At 36.7% G+C, this 26,047-nt stretch overlaps 1 protein-coding gene across 1 annotated transcript in view; it reads left to right on the top strand.

Moving 5' to 3' along the window:
• The window catches only part of NSD2 (nuclear receptor binding SET domain protein 2), a 97,665-nt gene that overhangs the window by 48,863 nt on the left and 22,755 nt on the right, over window positions 1-26,047 (top strand). Inside the window, exons 6-12 of the mRNA XM_058838368.1 lie at window positions 5,322-5,487; window positions 9,028-9,194; window positions 9,567-10,058; window positions 14,374-14,518; window positions 17,071-17,189; window positions 20,557-20,638; window positions 21,612-21,736. Of these exons, the coding sequence (XP_058694351.1) occupies window positions 5,322-5,487; window positions 9,028-9,194; window positions 9,567-10,058; window positions 14,374-14,518; window positions 17,071-17,189; window positions 20,557-20,638; window positions 21,612-21,736 (1,296 nt within the window). The remainder of the gene's footprint in view (window positions 1-5,321; window positions 5,488-9,027; window positions 9,195-9,566; window positions 10,059-14,373; window positions 14,519-17,070; window positions 17,190-20,556; window positions 20,639-21,611; window positions 21,737-26,047) is intronic.

Genomic DNA, 26,047 nt, shown 5'->3' with positions numbered 1-26,047 from the left:
TTTCACAAAACAAGAGCTTTTCTAAGAACATAATTGTTCTGGTGTTTTTTTGAGGAAGGAAGGCATGGGATTGTTGTCCTGTTACTTTGATTTTTTGTCTTTTAGGTTATAATGTCCTTAGTCATTGTGGAATTCAAGTGGCAAAATATTACAAAAACCATCTGTTCTCTTCTGTTGCTCCCTTCTCCAGACACACCAACCACCTCTCCTGAACTCTGAAAATAATGGAGTTTTTTCTACAACCATTTCCTTAGTTCTTTATCTGTGCTGATAAACGGGCAAGACAAGACAAAACATTTTCACTTTTATTTTCATTACTCAGGTCCATGAGAGACAATAGGAGTTTTAGTTGATGAAGCACAGCACAAGTAGATAGCAGGAAGAGAAAAATAATGTGGGTTTGGTCAGCAACCAGTCTTCAATTTTTCCATAGTAAATCGTATCTTTTTCCATAGGAAACAAACAGGTTTGACTAAGTTTGTGTGTTCTAACTTCAATTCAAAATACATTTTAATTGCATATATTCTGTTTAGAGGCCTTCATTATTTTGGTTTAGTTTCTTTATAATGTGAGGAGCTTTGTTTTTATCCTGGCCTGTAACTGGGCCTCCAGCAGTCTGTGTTTGTAGCAGGGCCTTCTGATATAGTGAAAGTGGAAGTTGTTTGGTACAGAGTGAAACTGAATTGAAAATGAAAACGGAAATACTGGGTATCTGCAGCTTAAACTGTTCAATATGTACTTCCTAGTTACATTACACAGAAAAGAACATTTAATGTCTTCACTTGTCTTAATTGTTCATACTTTTTTGTCCATATTAAATTCTTGTGATGTACACTTCACAAGTTCTCAGCATTGTTCTTTGTATAATCCCTTTGTGACAATTAGCAGAGGAAGGTTTTTTATGATTTCTATAGCTTGTCAAGTTTATGTAGTGAAGTAGTAGTTCTTTGATGCTCAAGGTAATTTGCAATAATTTTGAAGGGTTATAGTAATTCCTTGCATATGTGTGCACATGAGTATACACACAAAATAGCTGAAAGACACACAAAACACTGAGTACTTTTAAAAGGGATAAAGTAATCTCAATCTGACACAACCTAATAAGCCTTCTAGGTGTTTTAATATAAATTACCTTTCTCCCTTGTTTACTAAACACTCATCATGATGTTTTCATATCAGAGTCTACAAACAAACCTAAGGCTCTCCATAGAGTAAAGATGCTGTCCTTAAATGAGTTTGGTTTTGGTCATTTTAAGATACTTTTATGCTTTGAAATGTCCTGTTACTCATGGTCTATTCTTCTCTCATCATATTCCTTAGGCAGATTAGAACTAAATGGAAGTTGATTGGATTCTTTTGAGCAAATGTAGCCAAAGTTAATTAAATACCAGTGTTTTTTACGGCCAAGCCACTTCTTTGGGTTGGTAGAATGCTGTCAGCAGTGTTGTAAATTCCTGTCAATCTGCTTGTCACTCATTGCCCGTGAAAGTGCTGAGGGAATGACAAACAAATCTGTCATATGTTAAGGAAAGAGGAAAGGCATGCTAAATTTTGTTTTGTTTTTCAGTCCTTCTCAGCCTATTGGAGCTTCTGGCCCAGATGAGTTTTTGAGTATGCTGCTTCTCTTCAAGTTATAATTTCACAAAGAAAAACTCAGTTGCTATAAAGGAATTACTCAATTTTCATATTTCACATCCTCCTGGACAAAATAAACTAGAAAGTCAGGAATTTCTGTGTCTGCCATACTGAGTAGTGCAAAGCCTGTGGAATGGCTTGTGTATTCAGTGTTAGAATTAGTCTGTGTGGGAGTCCTCACCTCCTCACCTCAGCATTGCCCATGTATGTAAATTCTCTGCAGTCTCGTGTTTGAAAGGGGAACAAAACCCTCAAATTCCTTAAAGTAGAAAAGTTATCTGATTCCCAAGCTGTTTCCTTCTGTTGTTTAGCATAACTGGTTTAAAGTTTGGGGCTAAGGTGATGCTGCAGTGGCTGAAGTGGGAGTTCCTCAGGCTACAGAGCTTGCCTGTAATTAGGGAAGGAGAGGTGGAGGAAATTGTGCAATTAAATGGTTTTAATTCCGGCAAAACTGCAGTAAAAGGTAATGGGATGGGGCATATGCAGGGTAGTATGTCTATGCATAAGTATGCAGACTTAGCAGTGACAGAACCAGAGTATTCTGTGCTCCACTGCAGCACAGGAAGCCTATTGACATTAGTGGGTAGGAGATCTAATTACAAATGAGAGCAATTTCAAGAAATAAAAGGTCATGAAAAAGACAAAGGAGCCAAAATTTGAGGGGAAGGTATTTAAAAAGTAGTTTGATTTTTTGTGAAATTCCCATTCTTACTGTTGTGATCTAAACCAGGAATCTCCCATCTTAATGTGTCTGCTTAAGTATCATCACAGGAAGAACTGGTCAGGCCTTGCAGGAGGAGGTGTTCCCTGTCTTCTGGTGCATTCACACAAGCCCACAGGACTGTGCCTCTAGTCCTGCCTCTTCATCTTCCATGGGTGCAGTCAGATGCCCTGTGCTGTCTGACCCCATATTGTTATGAGTTCAGACTTCCTTAAACAACAATTTCTGTTTCCTTTGGGAGGAAAAAGGAAACTGCAAGCTGAATTACATTTTTTTCTATACCAATTTGTAACTTGACAGTGATCTCTTATTCTTCAAAAATGCAGAGAATACAAGTGTCTCATAAAAAAGCTTCAGTCCTCAGTGTATGAGAAGAGAGATAACCATGAGGGGAGTGGGTGGCAAATTTGTTTAGAAATTATTTCTTTCTCCCCTCACATTAATAATTAAAATAATCCTACCTGGATGCTGAAGTAAAATTTATACATATGACTTCATTTGGTTTGCAAAATGTTTCTGAGAGGAAGTATTGAAGAAACTGTTGATGTCCTACAGCTGCATGTCCAAAGTGAGTGCCAGAAATTGCACCTCATTGTTTACTATTGAGATACCTATTGAATACATCAGAGCAATTCCTGGAATGAGAAAATCAAATTCAACCAGAATGGTGTGGGAAAGTAAGATGGAAGTGAGCAAATGGTAATATTTTCTATAGACTTTTTAAAAATCTCATATGAGAGCTCCGTGGATATAGAATGCTGTGCTGTATTTTGCAATTCTTTTAAAGTATGAATGTTTTATCAATAGAAAGAAAATATAAGTATGCCATAGATGAACCTTGCAGGCTTTGTCAGAGCCTGTGATTTTCAAGTTTTTTATTGTGATCCAGTTAGTATAGTAAAAGAATTCTGGGCATTTCTAAAATTTTGTGGACTGCTTGCAGACAGATTGGAATGCGATATTCTCCCCTGTTCTGCCACACATTTTATATTATGCTGCAGTTAGAAGCAGTACTAGAGCCTTTTCATTATTCCAGCCAGCTCCCACTCAGACTGGAGTCATAAATCTTTGTAGCCGAGTTGCACTTTCTGAAGAATACAGGGAGTCATAAATTAAAAATGAGTTTCAGACTCCTCAGTAACTTTCACATTTCTGAAGAGTTGACTCACTGAAAAAAAATTTCGTCCTACCTTTTCAGTTGGAATGCTGAAGTTGGTTTGTGTTTGTTAGGATGAATGTTTTTCTACACCTTCCCCTGTCATATGGGCTACTTAATTTTTAGCTTTTAAGCGTAACTTAGCATATCATGTTTAACTGCTAGAAAGAGCATTTGGTTTTTCGCATCTGCTCAGAATCTTTTAGATCTGTTGAGAGTGCTGGACTTGAGGCATATTCACAGGAGGGATTTTTCTGACAGTCTTAGAGAATCCTCAGAGAGCCAAAAACCTTGAGACATGGGAACATCGCTCTAGCTGGAGTCACATGAACCAGGTCTGAATTCATCAGAAAAGCTGAATCACTGGATGAGTAATTGTCCCTGGCAGTCAGAGGACACGGCTTCATGTATGTTTACCAAGCAGAGCTTTAAAAGCTTTGAGAAATGGATTTCTGAGTATGTTGAGTTTTAGGGATTTTGACTGCATGTACTTACCTCTGTGTTTGAGTTGCAAATTAATCTCTATGCAGTTGAAGCACATCAAAGATTTCAGTTGTCTGTGTTTGGAAAATAATGTGTAATTATTTATGGAAGTATTTTCTGGATTTGAAAATCTGTACAAGGTGAAGTGACCTACTCTGATTCAGCGTAATGCTCCAAGTACTTGTTTCTAAATTCTTAATTTCTACTTCTTTCTTAACTATCTTCTTTCTTTCCTCTTGCCACTTTCAATTAATTTTAGCTGCCTTCTGAATGATAAGCTGGTAGCATACAAGATGAATGATGAATGTTGCATATAAATTTAGTACTAGAAAATTAAAAAGGAGACTCAAAATACGTGATTTTATAAAATATGTGATATGTGTGTAATGAGACACCTTCTGTGCTTACCTAGGTAAAGGTATACTCTATTTATATCAAATAGAACAAATGAATCCAAAAAGACAAAATGCAGTTAACTCTGTGAAATGAATTTTAGTTGGTGAATAGATGTCTGTGTTGCTGAATTTTGTTATGATGTAGTAAAAATATGTCTGTCATAGGGGAGCATGAAACACCCGTGTACCTATCCCTTGAAGTGGAAATAGTTCTGTAATTGTTTTCCAATAGCTAAAATAGCTTTAGAGCATCAATGGAGCACTCACAAACTTTTACTGCTAGAACTGGAACAGAAAAAAAATCTCACAGAAGTATATGGGGAATGGTTCATGTTACAAGTTCTGAGTTTGTGAAAAAACAGCTGAAAGATGGAGGCCTTGGGTTTTAGAACTGGTTATTTATGTAGTTTCTATTCAGACATAAAGACAGTATTTCAGTCTGTTCTCATCTGAGGTTTTTGTTTGGTTTTGGTTTTTTGAGGTTATTTTAAAATCTAATAGTACATTTGTGTGCATAGCACTTAACTTGATTCATAATATTCAATACAGAGGGAGGTTGACTCTTCCACATTTATATCCAGTGCTCAGGTAATGTATTTGGAATCAAAGTAAGCCTTCCTGATGGTCTCTCAGCAGTTACTTGAAAAGATAAAGGGAAACCACAGCTTACTCGCCAATATTTCTAATTAAAAACAAATCCGTAACTGGAATGTGGAATTTTTTCACTGTTAGAGAGCAAAGGCTATGACTTAAAGCTGAAAGTTTTCATTACACATGAAATGCAGTAGTTGTTTACTAGCAAACATGACAGCTCTTTATTCTTATGAACTGTTTATTATTTTCCTCCTTCTATTACCACTGGTGCATATATGAAAAAAGATGATGATCAGTTTGGCTTTTTTTTTTTTTTCTTTTTTTTTAATCATTTAAGGCTCCTGCTAAGAGAGATGCAACTCAAAGTACCATCAAAGAGGAAAAAATCCATCTGTTGAAGTATAATATAGGAGATCTAGTGTGGTCAAAAGTGTCTGGTTTCCCCTGGTGGCCATGTATGGTTTCTGCTGATCCTGTTCTCCATGCCTACACTAAGCTAAAAGGTATGTCATTCAGATTCCTTCAGGTATACAAAATGATTCCTTTGGAAAAATTCAGTTCTTCATATACGCAGTTGATCGGCAACTTGTCAACAGGAATGTTAAAATCATGTAAACACTGTTCTTGAGCATATAGCAGTGTGCCTTTTAACTCGAGTGTTCTCTGAAAGATACCAAAATTGTGATCTGTCAAACTGTGTGGAGTCCTGTTAAAAAAAAGGAAAAAAACAAACCTGTTGGTGTTTTTCATTGTTTCTGTGGAGATGCTTGGTGAATTGATACAGGCTAAAAGTTTTATTAAAGCTGATGGGAATTAAATATTCCTGATTATTTCAGTTTACTAAAAGCAATCCATAATTCAGGCAACCAAATTTTCTCTGATTCATAGTCAATACTGATATCTGCAGACAATTATTGGTTGATTTTAAATGCAGGAACTACCAAGTGTTAATGAAATTTTTAGGTATGAATCTGTAAAATTTCTTAATCTCATTTTCACCTTTGTTCTCTGTTCTGATACCTGAAAATTTTGAGGCTTAGTATCAATAAATGTTTAGACTACACATTAGGAAAGAGCTGGAAGGGCTGAAGGCAGTGAAGCATTGGGGTGGGTTGACCAGAGAAATGGTCTGATCTCATTCATAGGAGGTTTTTAGGAACAAATTGAATTACTGTCTCTAGGATTATAGCTAGATTCAAAATTGGTAGTAAACTAAATGGCTTCTTGAGAACCTTTTCAAGCATTCATAATACAGTTTTGGAATGATTTTTATAGACTCCTCAGACAAATTTTCCTTGTAGCAGTCTGATTTCAGAGTTTGGATTAGGCAGTCCCTGTCATTTTTAGTCTCTGGATTACTGGGTCTATTATGACATAAAGAGATGGATTTTGAGAGTAGTAGAGCTGTTTATTTGTTCCTTACAATTACTCTGTTCCTTGAAAGAAGCAAGGTTTATGTTCATTGTCAAGAATCTTCATGGTACATCTTTATCAAAAATTACGGATGCATACCCAGCAAAACCCAATACCAAATGTCTGAATGTAGCCTGTGAAGCACTAACAGAAAGAGGAGCCCATGTACTTTGTAATGTTAATTTCACTCTCTTTGAAGTAATGGGAATGATGGTGATTTCTCATATTTGCTCTGGAGTTGGTTTGGGCCTGCCTTTTCCTTGAGGAGTTTAGTCAGGGTCTGGGCAGCCATCCTGACTATTAAGTGCACTCTGATGTGTGTCTTACCTTCCACCTACTATTTATTATTTAGGCACTATCATAAGTCTCTTCTTGCAAAAAGGAAAGATCTTTCACCAGTTGTAGAAATACTGAGCTACATCTCTGTATTTCCCATTTCTAGACTTATGATCAAGTGTTTATAAGCAGTGTGAATTTCTGTGTGTTGATACTTGATTTGGTCATTCCAACTGATTAGGCTTGATAAAAATTAATAACTTTCAACTTGTGGGAAGTACATTTTTGTGTAAGAAAGTCTGTACTGAGTCTGGCTAAAGCTCCATCTCATTGAATATCCTGTCTCTGGCTGTGGTCAACCACAGATGCTCAGATACAGAGAAGCACCAGGGAAGTGGTGGGTTCCCAGAACACTCCCAAACTGCCAACAACTAGTTGTTTCAGGATTCTGTGGGCCAAAAATTAAGTTTCCCTATGTAACAACTGTTAATGCATTATTTTATCCTGGAGCATTGGTACAGATTCAAGTCTGAGAGGATGCCTGAAGATTCCCCACTAGGTTCAGTGACTCCAGTGGCAGGCACTATAATTTAGTCTCCTTACAGCTGTCCAACTTTACAGTGCAGAAGGAGCACAGACACAAAGCTGCTTGGAAAATGGGCTCTTGGCAGCTCTTTACAGGTGGTTGGAAACATGGCTTGTGGCATCTCTGTAGGCAGCTAGGGCATCCTGGTAAAATAGACAGATTAAGTCATAGATTAACACATAAGAGCTCTGCAGTCACTCCTTAAACATTTTCTTGATGAGCAGAAAGTAGTTACTGTGCAAGAGAACTGTTCCTGACTGCGAAACACAGGAACAGATGTTAGACTACTGATTGGGTGTGTGATGTTTACAATCCTAAGACTTTGCCTATATCCTTCCTCTCGATTCTCCTTTCTGATCTCTGACGAGTCATTATTGTTCTTGTAGTTCTCATAGATGTTTTTATATATAGCATAAGTTTGTAATTGTTATAAAACATCACATGGATACATTAAAATTTTTGCCCGTACCATTAATTAGATTGATTTCATATTACCCTTCCAGATTCCGCATTTTACAACAAGATTATTCCCCTATTAAAATAACCATCAGCTGAATCACCATGAAAAGAAAGTTCTTTCTAGCTCTGGAAATCCCAAAAATAGTGTATGAAGCAATTTCATAGATCTGTTTGGTGACTAAGCCTGAAAACATGTGGTGTCTTCCTGATGGAATCTAGACCTAGTTTGAAGTCATCTGTAACAGAATTGTGGCTGTTATTTGTACTGGGTGTCCATCCTTGAGTTCCTCTGCTGTCCAGTCTATGTGTTAGACAAACTGTTGTGGTGACAGTGGGGGAACCACAGATTCTGTAGGGAGCAGGATCTAGCAGGATTGAATTGCAAGCACAGAAATGGGGGTTAAAACATTTTCTATTTTTAAACAAGACCATAATTTGAACACTTAGCAAATCTACAAGTTCTAATGAGCAAGGTGTTAGAGGACATCTTAATCTGTGATCTCTTACCTTGGCCTTGTAGAAATTCATTATTAACTGTGAACCCTTTGATGAATTTTGAAAGTGGTTTATTCCCCCTTTCCTGTGGAATAGCTGAGACCTTTCAAAGGGAGAGGTTGTACGCTTGTATCGTACCACAGCGAGACAATATTCCTCTTGTTTTTCTAGGAGAAAAAGGGGGATGTTTTTAGTTTTAGAGGAAAAAAAAAAAAGTTTCTTATTTAGGTTTCAGAATTGTACTCTTATCACTCCACTCTCCCTTCCAGCAGCCAAATCCTTTATTTGATTATTTAGATTCCTGAAAAATCTTGATTGATTTCTTGGATTCCTGAAAAATCCTGATTAATATGAAGTTTTGATTGCAAAGGTTAAAACCAGATGATGTGTCTCTGTTTAAGAATATTAAAAGATAAAGTTTAGGAGACTCAGAGAGGAGGCTGAGTGCACAAGCTCTCCAAGCTATGGAACTTTCTCAGTGTTCATTGAGAAATGAATGCTGAATTCATTTTCAGGAATACCCAGACCTACATGTAAAGTTAATATACATGGAAAACTGACAGGTGATTGTAACCTCGAGTTAATTTAGCCAAGAATGTTCTTGCTGGGAATTAAACTATTGAGTTTTTGGGTCAGACTTCGTACATTTTATCTAAGAGACTTTCAGGCTGGTTTAAGTGGTTTTTTGAAAGGTTATCCAGTTTTATTGTGCTTTTGTTATGGCAACTGTAGTAGCTTACAGACTTCAGGTCTGAAAGCGTAGAGACTTCCCAGAATCTGTATCTTAAATACATGTGGTTTTTTTAATTTTCAGGACAGAAAAAGAGTTTTCGTCAATATCATGTTCAGTTTTTTGGAGATGCCCCAGAGAGAGCCTGGATATTTGAGAAGAGCCTGGTGCCTTTCAAAGAAAAAGATCAGTTTGAACAATTATGCCAAGAGAGCGCAAGACAAGCCCTCACTAAAGCAGAGAAAATAAAGGTAAGAGGTTACCAAATCGGGCAAGACTCAGAGTTTTTTATTTTAACATTACAGGTATGTACAGATATAACAGATATAAGTAGGTATTATAAAAAAATTAACGACTGCTTGTTTCACAGGAGCTTGCAGTCTTACATTTCATTTACAGCTGCAAAGGATGGGGTGATTTACCACTGTTACTCAGTAAAAATTAGTACTCTTCTGTCTTGTCATGGATTCACGTGTGGTATTAGTACTACCAAATACAGCTCCATTTGAACTCTGAATTAGAGATCTGCATGACAGTTACTCTCTTGGGATTGTTTTATGTTAGTGTCAGCATTTTGAAATCACAAACGGGCAGATTTCTCTCACGGTTGTCTCCTCTTGCAGATGCTAAAGCCCGTGTCAGGGAAGCTGCGGCCGCAGTGGGAGATGGGCGTGAAGCAAGCCAGTGAAGCCGTGGCCATGACAGTGGAGGAACGCAAGGCCAAATACACCTTCATCTATATCAGGGACAGACCTCATCTTAATCCTCGAGTGGCAAAGGAGGTTGGCATTGCTGTGGAACCCTTGGAGGAGATGGATGAGTCATCCTACTCAAATGAAGAAACCACTCCAAATCTGAAATCGATGAAGGAGTCTGACATTCCTAGCAAGAGGAGGAGAAGGACATCAAAACTGTCTGCCACTGATGATATGCAAGAGAGCAGTCAGTTGGAGGATAAGAATACCACTCCTCAAAAGTCATCTGAACAGGCAGAATCCAAAAGAGGGATAGGCTCCCCTCTCAATAGAAAGAAAACTCCAGCATCTACTCCACGAAGCAGAAAGGGCGATGCAGTATCTCAGTTTTTGGTCTTTTGTCAGAAGTACAGAGATGAGGTTAGTCTCTTTTAGCTGTTACTATTGATTGCCTTTTCTCATTTCTGTACTTAAAGAAACGTCTTTAGTAAAGAAAAATTAGTTATTATTGTACAATCCATAATACTCTGGGTTTGACAAGGTATGCCTGCATCAAATCTTATTCTAGATAGAAATAGAGGAAGGGAAAAGGAAAGGGAAAAAGAAAGGAAAGGAAAAAGGAAGGCAGGAAGGAAGGCAATATAAACAAGGTGGTGATAACTGCCTTTGTATTTGAAGCAAAAGTTGTGTTAGTATCTTCCCACACAAACTAACAGTCCTTTGTATTAGCCATATTTTGTCTTTAATGTATTTACAATATAATAGATACGCATACATACATGCTCAGGCAAATATAACAAAGATTGTTCTGTTTATGACAATCTGTTTGTAGATAGCTTCTACATTCTTTCTGAGGATGTGGCTCAGTTGCTTCTGTGTCTTCCCTTATCTTGGAACACCTCAAAACCTCATTTACTTACCCAGAACCTTTTGCTGAGCTTCAAAAGAAGCTGCTTACCAAAGCTTGTAAGAATCACTCAATGTGTGCAATCTGCTGGGACAGAAATTAGGTCCTCTTGAGGCACTTATACTCCGATACAAGGTAGAATAAATAAATACCTTATTACCAACAATTTTTAGAAAGACTGTTTAAAGTGTAGAAGCACTAATGCTGGTGTAGCTCATTACTTTAAAATCAGGACTATAATTTTTTCTTCCTTACAATCTTTTGCTCCGTTTGTACTGCTATTCCATGATCTAAAGCTAGTGTGATATCACATTTTCTTGTACTATTACATACTGTTCTCAGAAGGATCAGGAAGTTAGTGGTGACTTGGTCATACTCTTTGAGTGGTTGACTTCATTTTAGTATATTTGTAGAAAATAATTAATAGATGTAAACTTCATAAAGAAATACTGGAAAACAGATTCGGTTGTACAGAAGTCAATTAGTTGTGGTTCAACTTGGGATCTTATTAGATCATTGAAACTTAAGCTAGTATTGAGAATGAAAATGAGCAGAGTGTTACATAAAGCTTTTAGTGTCTTTGGTTAAATTGGGAAAAGCATTGGCATTGAAGTTTGCTTGCTCTGGAAAGAAAATGGTTTTGTAGCCAGACCATTAAATACCGATTTTGACATACAAATTTTGAAAAGCTTTATGGGTAAATCTTCTATCTCATGTTGGAGACACATGAGTTCTATTCACAGTTCTTCTGTAAGTGACATTGCAAGAGGGAATTACCTTGGCCTTCAGTGTATATAGCAAGAAGTCTTTTGCAATATTGAGGGACATAAAATTGCTTCTCTGTAAGAAATGAGGTTATGATGGCTGGCTTTATGGACTCAGCCAAACATACCTTGCAGAGAAGAGACGTGCTGAGTCTCTGATATTTCTGTTTTCTTTGCCAGTTATCAGGCTCTGTTCCCTACTGTGGTTATACTGTCATTCTCAAATTAATAGATGGAAAATATGAAGACTATTAAAATATATGAAATTGAGGAAATGCTTTGTCTTCAGTGTCATTTCAGGAAACAGAAACTTTCTTAAACTTGAAATTCTCACTTATGATAGTGGCTAATGTTGCACAAAGTTCAAGGAAGTGAGTTTAAAAATACTGCATATTTTTAGAGACAGGGCATCCTACCATTTCTGCCTAGAGTACCTTTTAATAAGATCTGTCATGAAAACCCAAATCTGCCTGAATGTGTGATCCATTCTAACAGGTACAGAAACACTTCTGTGGGTAGAAAAGAACTAGGTTGTGAAAGCTGCAGATACCTCTAACTGATCATCCAAAGAACTTGTCTTCCCTTTGTCTTGGTTGGAATTTGACTGGCAAAGTGAGAAAACACCAATTTAGATATTTATTCTTTTTGCTTTGCATGTTGCTTTGAAAATGGCAGATTCATGCCATTGGTGGAAAGTGGAGATTGTATCCAGTCCAGTATCTGGAGTATCACTTTCCCTTAGGCTTACCTGTTTCAACTTATATGACTTTTACCAAGAGTTTGTTTTGATGTGTTGTTGATGTTCTGATGCTTTAGAAAGAGTGATAATGTTGGCTAAAAAAGAAACTTGGTTTTGAGCTACTTGTACTGGTGGCATTGGAAAGTGTAGTGTATGGCTTTCTTAGTATTTGCATGTAGAAGCTTAGAGAAAAGGAACATTACAGACCCAGAAGAGGTTCTCTGTCCCCAGTCTTGGGAAGGGATGGAAGCAAAAGAGATGACTGAAGACTACTCTTATGGAGCTTCTAATAATACCCAGCTCTCTTAAAAACAGAGCCATTTCTACAGTGTCTTGCTTGGAGTCTGGCTTTGTGTGGTAGTGAGATTCATATCTTGGTTTAATTTTATTATTATTTAACTGCTGGAGAATGTTTTTAATGATTTAAGAGACATACTTCCCACATCCCTGAGGGAGGTGCTGAAAGCTTAGAGCACTTTTGTGGTTGTAGTGACACATTAAGTATTTTGTGCTGTTACCAAAGGAGTAAAGATGTATTTTGTACTATTGTATTATGTGCTTCCCCTGTGAAACATACAAGCCTAGTAAGCATTGGAAGGAAGTATCTGACTGGAGATAAAGGTGTCATTGAAGTGAGAGGAAGACAGCAACACTGTTTACATTAATTGATTTGGGCCTTGAGTCTGTTGTGAGGAAAATTAAGGAATAATTTCACAGGTGTATATAACATAAAATATAAAATAACAGGGAGACTTTGGAGAAGACTACTGAGCATTTTCCTTGGAGGCCTTATTTGCAAGGGTCCCTTCACCATTAAGAATTCTGAGTGTCTTTTCCTTGTCATTTCATAGTACTGCTAGTCAGCTGAAAGTTATTTTTATTCTTATTTTGTTGAGACTAGAGGTAATGTGTATCTCATTTGTCCTAATAAATCAAGGGGGTTTTTTTGAGAATTAAATGCCTCTGTGCCCTCATTGAGCACAATGACCTGTACATTTGTAACAGTCAAAATTGATGCTAATTTCATGCATGTCCTGAAGAAGTGAGATTTGTGGAAGGGGGTATCCTTGTGTGCTTATGTTCCTCCCTTTCAATAATGTGAATAGTTGTTGGATTTTAATCAAACTTTGAGTAGAGGCTTTCGAAGGTAGTTGTACTCCTCAAGCCTTATGCAGAAGGATCATGCCAGATAGAAACAAGACAATTCTTAGTACTCTACTAGGAGAAAAATTAAAGCATGGATTTCCATACTAGATGAAAAGAAGGTACTGCAACTATTTTAACACCTGGAAAACCAACAGTCACACTTGCATCTTGTTTGGTAACAGGAAATGTAGTTTTAAACCCTAAATTCTAAAAAAAGTTAGGTTTAGTCATTTCACCTTATCAGAAAAATTGTATTTCTGTTCTGTTGAATGGTGTTACTCTTTGAATGATTTGCTTTCTTGACCTAGTTTTTAATTTGCTCTCTGTTTTTGGGGTATCAGTTGCATCACTCAAATAGGATATTGGCGAATGATGGGTAATGAGTTGAGAAAGATTGTGTTTAAACATACTGTTTCATTTCTGTAGACTAGCATAGAGTTTTTTGATTAGTCAAATCTGATTTTCCTTAAGTAGAAGTAGGGGTATACTGAAGGAATTTGGGAGGATTTTTTCTTTCTTTTTAATACTGGGGGGAGTGGGGGGTGTTGAATAAACTTCTAGAAACTATTAAACTCCATATTTCTGGATATTATGTGTCCTGCTTATAACATAAAAAAGATGCACAGCTTGTGAGTTCCCAGTGTTCATATGCATAATACAAAAAAAATGATGAATCAATAAAGGAAAATGTTGCATCAGATGCTCACTTGTATAAATCTCTCTGCTGAGTTAGGTGTACTGAGTTCTGTGATTAATGAGTTTTGCTGTGAATTGATGGATTTCTTTCTAGGCAAGCATATATTCCAGTATTGCTTGCCTGTCATTTGTGGATATATATTTAAACTTCATTGAGAAACAGTACACATTTTTTTGAATGACCACAGGACAAGATTTATACTTGCTCCATTTTTTGAATGGTAAAAGGCAAATAGATACTTCCAAAACTAGTCTTAATACTTCTGAATAAGCTGGTCAATTATTTTTTTAAGATACAGAGAGAGAAGTGGTTATTAAAGCAAAACTGGATACAGTACAGTAGGTTTTATTATAGTTCTGTCTGCAGCAGAAATATTAGATAACTTGTTTGTATCCGGTTTTCCAATGTGATGGAAGTGTGTACACCATGCTTTCCAATGGTCACCTCTTTTTTTTAATTCAACCCTATTTCTGCATGTATAGGTGGTTGCTGAACATCCAGATGCTTCAAGTGAGGAGATTGAAGAACTGCTCGAATCGCAGTGGAACATGCTTAGTGAAAAACAGAAAGCTCGCTATAACACAAAGTTTGCCATAGTGACCTCTCCCAAATCTGAAGAAGACTCTGGTAAACGTAAAACTGTGCTAGTGTACTCTAACTAAATTTGATATACATAGTGGCGTTAAACTAAGCACATATTTGAGACCCTGTAGGGAAAGCAGCTTTCACTGTTTTCCAGTTTTAATTCTTGGTGTTTGTGCCAATAGCAAAGGAATGCCAATGGTTACAATAAACGCAACCCATGAAGTCTACATTTCTTGCTCATTGTTCTGAAAAGTTGTTCTGTGTAAACCTTCTGCTGTTTAGACATTGCTGATTTCTCATTCTTCTTCTGCCCATAAGCAGCTGCCATTGCATCCACTGCTTGTTACAAGTGGATGGTGGGAAGATGAAGTGTTACTGCTAGTAAAATTTGAGATGTTTTATAGAACAGTTAGAAATGGTTTTAAAAATTTAATCAGTGCTACACCTTTTCTCTTCATATATACCTGAAGTGTATTACTTCACATCATCATCAACTCAGGAAGAACTATTCCAAACTTTATTCTGAACCCTTCACCCATTTGGCATTTTATTGTGCTACTCAAAGATTTTAGGACTTTGTACAAGTTTGTGAATACTTTATTTTTTTTCTCCTTTTATTTTTTGTTGCTGTTTCCTAGTGTTTGTTTTTGATGAACAGTCTCAATTATTTTCTAAAATATTTGAGGGGGTTTGGAGTCACTTGTTTGAGAAAGGAGAAAGAAGAAGATAGTTTTCCATTTGCATGAACTTTATCAAATTTAACTCGCTATCATTTTTCAAATTTAAATAGCTTTACAGCACTGTAAGAAGACTTACTATGGAAGTATTAGAAGCCAACAGGTGCTGCTTTGGGCAATGACAAGAATGAGAGGGAGTGTTTGAAAGTTTGTGAGACTTGGAAAAACTTGTATAAAAATGGCAGTCAGTTTTGTTAACTATCTATGTGTGTGTGTGAAATAACATCATTTTGTGGAAAATTGAAAAGTTTTTAAATTTAAATTTTAAGTGTTAAATATTTGGATATCAGTTTAAAAAAAAAACACATTCTGTATCTCTCAAGGTTCATCATTGAAGAATATTGGAGAGGCCAAACGTAAAGTGTTTCAAGACTCACCTAAAAGGAGATCAAGATCCAGAAGTAATTGAAATTTGTGTTGTGTGCAAATAGCTCATCATTATAAGTAGCTATTGAGTGTATTTTTTTATGTAATTGCCCACGTATCATAATCTCTTTATTTTATCTCAGATGTTGTCTTCCTTGACGTTAGAACTTTAATGGATCCCAAATTAAATATCTTAACACTGTAGTGCTGAATTTTGTTCACCTTCCTCAGTGTCATATTGCAAGAAATGTAATTGAAATTGTACCTGTACCAGGTGTTTCTAGTACATATATTGTGTACATTTATAGTTATCTGCAGATGCAAATATGTCAGTTCACTTGTTCCCCATCTCAAATCCTCTTATCTTAAACTTGGAAGAATGTTGTGGGATTTCTTTTCCTGGCTTTTTGTAAGTAGCAGGTTCTCCTGGAGCCATTTCAGTCTGCTTTGTGGATTCGGTTTGATCATAGAATATGTCCTAGATTGTTTAGATAAGAACATTAATTTGAAAATTATCCCTATTTTCAAGTTGCCATATTTTTAATATTTACAGATATTTGTTCTCACTGGAATAGAATGCTTGTAGCTGTAGGGCAATTTTCAGTTAACATATTTGTGTCCCTGGAGCTTGCGATTTTCATAGGAATAATACTCTGTAGCTTCATAAAGTAGAGAGTACTGGAGAGTGTAATTATGTTGTCATTCCATCTTGATGAAACAGACCACTTCCCAAACCCTCATCTTTCTTTTTGAGGTGCAGACAATAGTGGAACCTGTGGCAGGGGTATGTAGATTACTCACTGACCTTTTGTATTTAGCACCTGCTTGAACTTTACAGTGAGCAACCATCTAAATACATGAATAACTTTCTGGTCTAAAATGGCCAGCGTGGTTCTGTTCATAGGATTCTGGTTCATAAAGGCAAGGGATCTTGTGGTCTCATGTAAAATACAGTCAGCTTGTTACAGTCTGGAATTGCCATACCAGAAAGAGAATTAATCTGTACAGTTGGTGATATCTTGTCTTTTTCAGAGGCCCCTTAATAGATGTCACCAGTATCTTCATCTGTATTGTTTGGAGAACTTAAAGTAGGCTTAAGGAGGAGAGTTAGAAAGTAATTATAGCAGTAAGACACAGTTATAAAGTGGCAGGAGAGTTAAAAGCTGTAGAGATAACCACATGCAGTCTGATGATATGAAATAAATGTTGGGCAGTAACATTCGGATCTTAAACTAGTGCTTGTATAGGTAGCCTCATCTTTGTAAAATAACTTTAGTTTTAAGCAGTTGATTTGCATTTGTTCTAGAGTAAGTCTTCAGCACCAGAAACCAGTCCCTAAAATGAGGTCATCAAACTGTGTTAATGTTTAACCATGTTTTAAAAATAATGACTGAAAGAAAAGTACCTTAAATAACTAGATCAGTTCAAATAATTTCAAAGTGGGTTTTAGATTATTTTTCATGTGAGTTTCCCCCATCCCCCCATCCCAAGGTAATTTACATGGAAATAAAAGAAACCAAAAAAAGAGGACAAAGGAGCCTACAGAAGATTTTGAAGTTCAGGAAGCACCTAGGAAAAGACTCAGGATGGATAAACAGAATAATCGGAAGGTAATTATGTTGTTGGTTTGTTGGGGTTGATTTATAGCAGCACCAGTCACATTGCTGTAGTTAAGTTTGTCAGCATTTCCATTTTCAGGATTAAAAAAGAAATGTCCATATGTCATACTGTTGTCAATATTCAGAGATACATGTGACCTTACCACTGTGGGATTTTTTCCTTTGGTTTGGAGGATGGAGGTCTGACAAGTCTGTTTCCCAAAGGAGTGTGCAGAGGGAGGCATGACCTCTCTGTGTTATGCTCTGTAGTTCTTTTTATTTCCTCCTGATTTGGAGTTAGTTTTACCAGGATGTAAAAGAAATAACCTTTACTCAATAGTTACTTTAGACAGAAGTCAGAAGAGAGGAAAGCAAGTAAAGCAAAACAGGAAAACTGCTTTTCATGAACTGGAAGGCTACAGGACATTTTTGAGTGGCATGCTGACCCTTTTCTTGGGTTAGGAGACTGCAGTAAATTTATATTTATACAGTAAAAGTATATTTATCACACAAATCATAGGCTCCTTTTCTGGTTAGTTTAGTTGTGAGAATGAGAATTTTCCTTACATAGGTCACTATGTCTGTGGACACAGCAGAAATCTTGTGGAGACTGAGGCACAGTTTATTTAGTCATGCATGTAGAGCATGTGAATTTCATGGGTTTTACTTGTGTGGAAAGCTTAGCTCACACATGTGTTCAGGTATGTTATTGCAGTATCATACTGTAGTGTGAGTACCATAGACTTAAGCTCAGAACTTCAGTGGTACTGCAATCAAACGAAACAACCTAAGAGAAGGAAAAGTAGTAGACTTATTTTTTTAATTGAATTGTGGAGGTCTTATTTGTAGGTGTCAGGTGTCATTCATTTGATGGGCTGGTTATTTTGCTACTTCTGTTGATACTGTAGATATTAAGACAACTTGTTTTAGAGTATAATATATATTAAAAATATATAATTTCGAAATAGGCTTAATGAGCCAGTTAGCAAGGGACAGATAATTCTTAATGTTGTTACCTTTGCAAAAGGAAGGGCCAAACCTGGTTTTTGCACTACTTGCTGGAATGGGTTAGTCATTGCATATTAATGTGTCTTTCTGGGAGCCGTTTTTCAAATCTTTTTAAACTTGTCTAATAATACTCTATAATGCACTAGATACATGGAATAATGAGGTTTACTTAATATAATTAATTCCTCCTGTAAAGTCCTTGTTTTGATGGTTCTAAAGGTACTTTCCTGTCCCACCAGCATTTGTACACTACAATTAGCCTACATTCTCCAGAAGCAGGATGAAAGGTGGTTGCAGTATAGTTCATGCATGGGAGGTTCTGATATCTTTGGTGCTGTGACACACATGTGAATATACCAGCAGGAAAATAAATAACTAAATGAGGTGAATGATTCCCATAATATTTATAGCACTAATGGCACTGACTTTTTAATGTGCATTTTAAAAATGTTCTCTCTCTAGTTAGTTTATCAGAACTGCTTACAAGAGGTTTGATGTATCTAAATATTAGGTAGTTTGGAAACTCTAAATGCATATAGCAGGGTTTGTGCTCCACAGAAAGGTCAGATACGGTTTGCAGTTTGTTTTGGAAATTCTGTCTTAGTCTTTTTCCTGTCTTCACAATCCCAAGGCACTTCCAGCTGTATGTGCTGCTGCTTGGTAGAACATTTCAGTGAAAGACAGTGAAAACATCTAATGATTCAAAAAAGCAATCACTAACCATACACCTCCTTTCTGCTATTCCCAGTTTACCTGCAGGCTTTAATTGCAATCATTTCGCAATTAAATAGGAGGAGCTTTAATTTCATGACATTTTACTTGTACAAGAGTTGTGGGTTATACTCTCCCTTTGTCCTTAATTCTTATTATATACAATAGCAAAATCAATGTTTTCATATAAAGTAACCAAGTCATAAGTACCCATATGGAAGTTTTGAAAAACCAGTTTGTTCATTGTTGCTTTGGTGATGTATATAAAATGCACATTAACAAAACGGGGGTTCTGTAAAGTGTGCTTTAAATTTAAGAATGAACTATCCTGTACATTTTTACAGAATCACAGAATCCTTAGGATTGGAAGGGGCCTCTGGAAATCATCCAGTCCAATCCCCCTGCCAAGACAGGGTCATCTAGAGCAGGTTACACAGGAATGTGTCCAGGTGGGTTTGGAATGTCTCCAGAGATGGAGACTCCACGACCTCTGTGGGCAGCTCTTCCAATGCTCTGCCACCCCAAAGTAAAGAAATCTTCCTCACGTTGAGATGGAACTTTGTGTGTTTTAGTTTATGGCCATTACTCAATGTCTTGTCATTGGGCACCATGGAAAAGAGTCTGGCACCATCCTCTTGAGACCCTCTTTTCTTTCATTTTTGCCCAGAAGTGTAACAGTAATCTTAGGATACTGAGAGCCTCTGGTGGCATTGGTGGTAGGGCAGCTTAGGCTGCTTAGAGCTCAGTAAAAGCACAGCGTGGCACATCTACAGCCATTCCTATGTTTTTTTACAAAGGAAATCAGTTCTCTGATTTGAGGTGTTCACCTGCACATCTTTCTTCAGGAAAACTTGTCAGATGAGGACTGAAAAAGCATGTAAAGCATTGGAAATGTGCATAAAGCTTTCTGTTCAGTAGAGTTGTGTTTATTAATCAGGTGAGGATGTGTCAGGGTTAAGTATTCTAGGCTACAGTTTTAGTAATTTGAATTAATTCGTAACATGATAAAAAATAATGGCATGTGTAAGGAACAGAGTCTTAATTTTGACCTAGATTTGACAAAAACTTACCCAGTTTTTGGCCTAAACTTTTGATCAGGAATTCTCAATATGGAGCAAATTTAGGTGCTGTTTATTCTCCCTTGAAAATAGTGATTTTATTTTGGAAATGCTGAAACAATCTTAACCATAGTAATTTAAAAAATGGCACTGCTATAAGTTGTGGAGTTGGAAGCAAGCCTCTCTGAGACTTAGAATTCTGCACAGGGTTTACTCTCAAATTTTTATACTAATTCTGCAATTCACCTTTGATAATTAAAGGTTTTAATTTGACCAGTTTGTACAAAGAGTAGTAAGGATAATTTACAAGTTTGGTGTTCATTTAGCACTCCCCCTTTTGATATGCTGAATTTGGGATGGATAAGTGGGATGCTGAAGTACTGTGTTCCTTAATATTTCTCATTTGTTTTTGGGTTTGTACCCTGTGCTGTAAATGAGTTTTAAAAATCACTTAAGTGGGGCTAGTTTAACTACAGTACCATTCAAATATTTGTAAAGACACTTTCTTTTTAATAACATAAATCCAGAACTAATTGCCAGTTGTATCCAACCACTCATAAATTAGGAGTTTTTTTATTTTTTCGTATTTTTTTTTGTGACAGAGGGAGACAAGCAATGACAAAACAGCAAAAACAAACTCTTCTAAGGTCACAGAAACCTCCTCTTCACAAAAGAACCAGTCAGGTAATGTGGTCAGAATAAGTTTTAATGTAACTTTTTCAATTAAATAATTTTAAAATGCCCAGGTTGTCTGAGGCAGCCAGCCAAATTCTGCTGACTCGGTGAGCAGTTGCAGGCACTGTGCCACAGCTGGGGGGGAGCCCTGTTCCTTCACTGCCCTCCTGCAGCTCGATCCTGGACTGAAATTGTGCCTTGCTGATTGAGAGCAGCAGTTCACAAGTTCCCCGTGTGATGGCACCAGATTAAAGCTGGAGATCTTGGCGAGCAGGGAACAAGCCCTGCTGCTCCCCACTGTTTGCCCACTGCACTGGCCCAGTAAAACAGGTGCAGAGGCTGTCAGTGTCGTCAGGTACTTTGGGGTTTTAGTCCTTTGAAATGGTGCTTGATGGGAGGCAGTGTGGAGCACGAGAGGGAATTCTGTAGAACCTTGGATCAAAATGCCAAAGTCAGGCTTGTTAATGATGCTCAAGTTTAAGGTAACTGCTGTCAGAGCATGTCTCTTCAGGTGTTACAATGATTTGCCAAAGAGAAGCGAGCTTCAGCAAGTCCTGCACGGTGTAGAAGTGGTGATGTGCCATAGCTAATGTGTGGTACTTGGCTCCTATATATAAATTTTCTCTTAACAAAGTGTTAGTGGTACTCAGATTGTGATGAGCTCATTTAGGCCTAACTGTTACCTCTGCTTTAAAGAGGTCTTAAGTCACAAGATACCTTGATTCTAATAGAAATGAGATGATAAAAAATTGTCAAAACATTTCTTAGCACTTGTTTGATTAATGGAAACCTTTAATTTTAAAATCAAGCCAGAACACATGGTTTCAGAAGCTTCATGTTTGCTCAGTCAGTCCTATGTAGGTGCCCAGAAGACATACCTAAATAATTCCTTCCTGTATCTGAAGGAATATTTTAAATGGCTTCAGGGAGATAACATTTTAAAGTTCCAAACTTCACTTTGTAAACCAAAATTATTTTACAGCAACGAAAAATCTGTCTGATGCATGTAAACCTCTGAAGAAGCGAAATCGGGCTTCAGCAGCAGAATCTTCAACTCTTGCTTTTAGCAAGAGTTCATCTCCTTCAGCTTCCTTAACTGAGAATGAGGTAAAAAAAAAGTGGTGTTTGCACACAGCCATTTAATTACAGAAATTATCAGGTGTGAATCTTGTTTTTAAAGAAAAGCAAAAATCAAAGGCGAATTCTCTAACGTTGGTGCTCTAGACAAGTTACAGTTTTGGCCTCTGTGAAACCTGTTAAAGTGTGCATTGCAAATCATTTATTGTAACACAAACGTCTGATTTGGGGACTTTGAGATATTATTGTGGTTTTTAATGTATTTACCAACAACGTTTTAGAATTGTAACCTTCTATTAGAGGCAAAGTAAAATGCCAGTGTGTTCTGTATTTTCTTCTACAGACTTTTATGTAAGTGTACTACATTAGTTACATTATGTAACTCAATATTGTCATGTTGCCATAGCTTTTATATCGAAGCAAATTGCCTAATCCTCTGTTTGATCTAGAACTGGACAGTCTTCTGAGCAGAGTCCCTTTTAACTCAAATTAGTTTTCAGGCTGTTTTAGTGCTATTTCTCTGTGATGCAAATAGCTCAAACCCCAGTAGAGTTAAACAGACAGTGAAGGATGTATCTTTTTTGATACTTGCTAATCATAGTCTTAGCTCTGCATATTTGGAACTGTAATTCTTCTCAGCTGACATACAATAAATGAAATGTATGTATCAGAAATGTATTCATACAATCCATTAAGCCATTCCCCAAGTCATCTACACTGTTAAAACCAATCAGCCAAAGAGTGGCAGCATGAGGGTGAAGTATGCATGCTGTTTTGCAGGTGGGTTTGGATCTGTAGTTGGTAGGATTTAGTAAAATATCCACAGACAAACAGCTTCACCCAGTTTGTGTTACAAAAACTGTAGAGAAAATACTTGCCTGCTAACAAGGGAACAGGGCTTCCAGCTCTCCTAGTGACTTTCATCTCCCCTAACAAATGCATGAGGTGCTATAATGAATGCAGTTTAAATATCTAGGCAATGTTCAGTAAACAGTTTACCTTTGGGTAGGGAAAAAAGATTGCATGTTAATGGCTGTATATCTTAACTGTAACTGGAAAAACATTTTAGCTAAAAAAAACCTCAATAAATGCTCCCTCCTATACCCCAATAAAACAAGCAAAGGAGGTCCCACGGGAAATAATGTCCATAGCAGCAGCCAAGTAAAGTTTTTTCTGTATTGAGAAAATCCCACCTTTTGGCATACCGGCTTCTTCTGGATATGCTTTGCTGATGGGGCATGCTGTGTAATGGTCTATTTGGGACCCTGTATTCAACCAACTAGTTTAAGGAAAAATCTGGAGGGTTTTGACTCAAAATAAGCATCTCTAAATATCGCGCACTCAGGAGAAAGATTCTTCTCTTGAGATTATGATTATAAAATTAATTATCCAGAAGTCTTTCTTAACAAGAGACACTTTTTTGTAGGATTTTGGGTTGTATCATAAAATGCTTCACATTTAAGAAAGGATATGGTTATATCTTACATATGGTTGAGATGGAAATTCTAAAACTTAGCACTAATTTACTCAGCTACTGCTAAACAGTAAATGATCTGAGAAAAATAAACTTCATACACTTCTCACAGAACACAGATACAGAAACTAGAAAGTGAATTAATTGTTTTCAACGGGTTAAGATATAAAAAAAAGTCCCAAACATCATAACAGAAAACACACCTTGTTAAATAATTTTGGGAGACTGGGTGCAGGGGAAAGTAGATTAATGGACTGAATCCTTGGATTGGTTAAAGCTTCGTTGACCTGAACTTGGGCCAACTAAGAATTGGGCCCAGTTTGTTTCCTATATTAGATATATTTTTGCCTTTAAATAAAACAAAAATATCAGGCATGTGTTTCAGAAATTAATACTGACCTGCTCTGCAAAACAAGGAAAGACAGAAATTCTGTATTGTGTGGGTGGCTCTTAAAAACTTTTTCGCCTTTTGTATTTTTTTTTTAGCACTTGTCTAAACAGCTGAATATGTGTGTGTCCTGAGGGCATTCATCTGGAGAGAAACTTTCCAGTATTAAGGGAAAGTTTTTTAAAAATAAACACTGTCAGGTAATGATGAAAGCCTTGCACAGCTAATTGAGTAGGATGTAATTCTTCTCAACTTGAAATAGATTTAATGATTAGCTGTCACATTTCTGTGTTCACTATAATACTTCTAAGTGTTGGTTTAGGTGCTCTCTTTACAAGTATAGGAAAAATTCTCTGTATTCTACAAGCACATACATCTCCACAAGGTGTATATATGAGAATTCTGGTCTTTTTTTTTTCCCTGCTCCTTTTTCTTTCTCCCATACTCTTTGTGAACAGTTTGTTCCAGAATAGAACCTGGATGTGACTGTTACTTGTCAAGAACTGTTGTTAGTTACACACCCCTTTAATGTCTGTCCTTTACAACCAGGTTCTAGGAAAGATGTGCTCAGTTCTTTCTTGTTTGAAAGATGCATCTTATTTGACATTTTAAAAAATATTTTGAATGCTTTTTGTTGTTATTAGGGGATAGTTTTTAAATGGGGTTTATTTGAAATACTATAAAATCAGGCAAGGCCAAGTTTTGAATTGATAAATTACTTTGGGAAGGAGATGAGAGTGGGAGTGTGGACTTGTTCAAACAGATTTATAGATGTGACATATTAGAGGTTAAAGGTTCACTCCCTTCAAAAAATTGGTCTTTGAAGTTGTTTTAAGATGGGTGTACAGAAGCAGTAAAGTGTTTATACAGGAATAAATTAATTTCATACCTGCATTTAATTTTGAAACAAAATAATTTTACTTCTAGGCACTTGACACAAGTCACTTATGTGAAATATGATTTTGCTGAAATATAATTATTATTGAGCAAAACTGGTAGGGCCAGATGAGAAAAAGATATTCAACACTTTGGAGTCTGCAAAAGCTCGGAGTAGTTTTTTGCTGGCTATGTAAGACTTGGTGTAAGCATCCAGAAGCACATATTTGTGAGAAGAGATGCAGGTATTTTAATTTCTTTTTTTACCTTGGCCCTCCACCCCCCTATAATGTAGTAGGTGCCAGTAAGAGTATAATCAGTATTTTTTTAATAAATGAAAAAGACTACCATTACTGCTGGATTATTGGCACACTTGGTGTGTTTGCATGAAGCATATCTGCTTTAGCTTTTCAATCAATTTTTGTGATTATTGTCTGGCTTCATTAAACTGGATGAATTTGTTGACAGCAGATAAGTGTCAAAGTATCATGCAGATCATAGGTACTACTTACAAACTTTATCAAAGAAACTGTAATCTTTTCCTAAGAGAGGACAAAATAAAGCATATGTAATAATCTCTAAATTAGCCAGTCTGTCATTCATCACAGCCTCAAGTCTGAGCTGACCAGCAGATGGCACCTTAAAGAAGCCTGGGAAAGATTTGAAGAGGTGCTTTTATTTTAATTTCATAACATCTTCCTTAGAGGAATTCTTTCTTCCTTCTGTAACACACACAGTGTCAAAACAAGCTCAGTTCCTCGTTATAGCTACAAATTCTTGTGTTTCCAAGTCCTAACAATGCAAATTATAATATTTCAAGCCTTAATGCACTTTTTCTGCATATTAAACAGTGGGTTTTTCCCATTACCGATTTGAGACAGATTTCATTTATCTGCATTTTTAATGGGCATTAGCATGTATACACAGAGGAGAAAACACATACAGCTCTTAAAAGGTAAGGTGTTTGCTTGAGGAGACAGTCATGAGACATGCACAGCTTGCAACTCAAAAAGTACATCAGCTCCATTTATCAACCCTGGAGTCTAGTATGAGTCTAGTCCTGGAATATGCAACTAAAAGCTCTTACTGAAGGTGAAAATAACTGACTTCTTGATCCTAAGAACAGAAAGGAAGAAGGGAATTCATGTTATTTTAAACCAACTACTGACCTAAAGAAAAAGTGGTTGCAGTTGACCTTGCAGGTTGTTAAACAAAATCACTGTGCTTCTAGTATTTTATTCAAGCTTCCTGCAAATACAATTCTGTCTTCTAAACATTGCTTAAGAATAAGTTAGCATATAGTGCAGCCTTACATCCTGTGACTTAGCAGACAGTTGTTTTCCTGTGTTTGTTTCTGTATGCCTGTGAATTTTTTTTCTCATTTGAAAGCACCAGTAAGCAGTCAAGGGTACATTTTTATGGAACACTGCAAGTAGTTGGACTTGTTCCTTGCTGAACCTCTGCTAAAGCCTGTAACATTTTACATGACCTGCATCACCCACCAGACCATACAGTTTTGTTACAGTGGTTCTATTTTCACGTGGAAAAAAGTTCTAAGCTTCACTTTTGTTCTTTGACGGCACATTCTGTGTAGAAAACTAAG

This window comes from Poecile atricapillus, chromosome 4 (assembly GCF_030490865.1).
Source record: "Poecile atricapillus isolate bPoeAtr1 chromosome 4, bPoeAtr1.hap1, whole genome shotgun sequence".
Lineage (NCBI taxonomy): Eukaryota > Metazoa > Chordata > Aves > Passeriformes > Paridae > Poecile > Poecile atricapillus.
The sequence above is the reverse complement of the archived record's forward strand: the minus strand, read 5'-3'. Positions and strand labels throughout refer to the sequence as shown.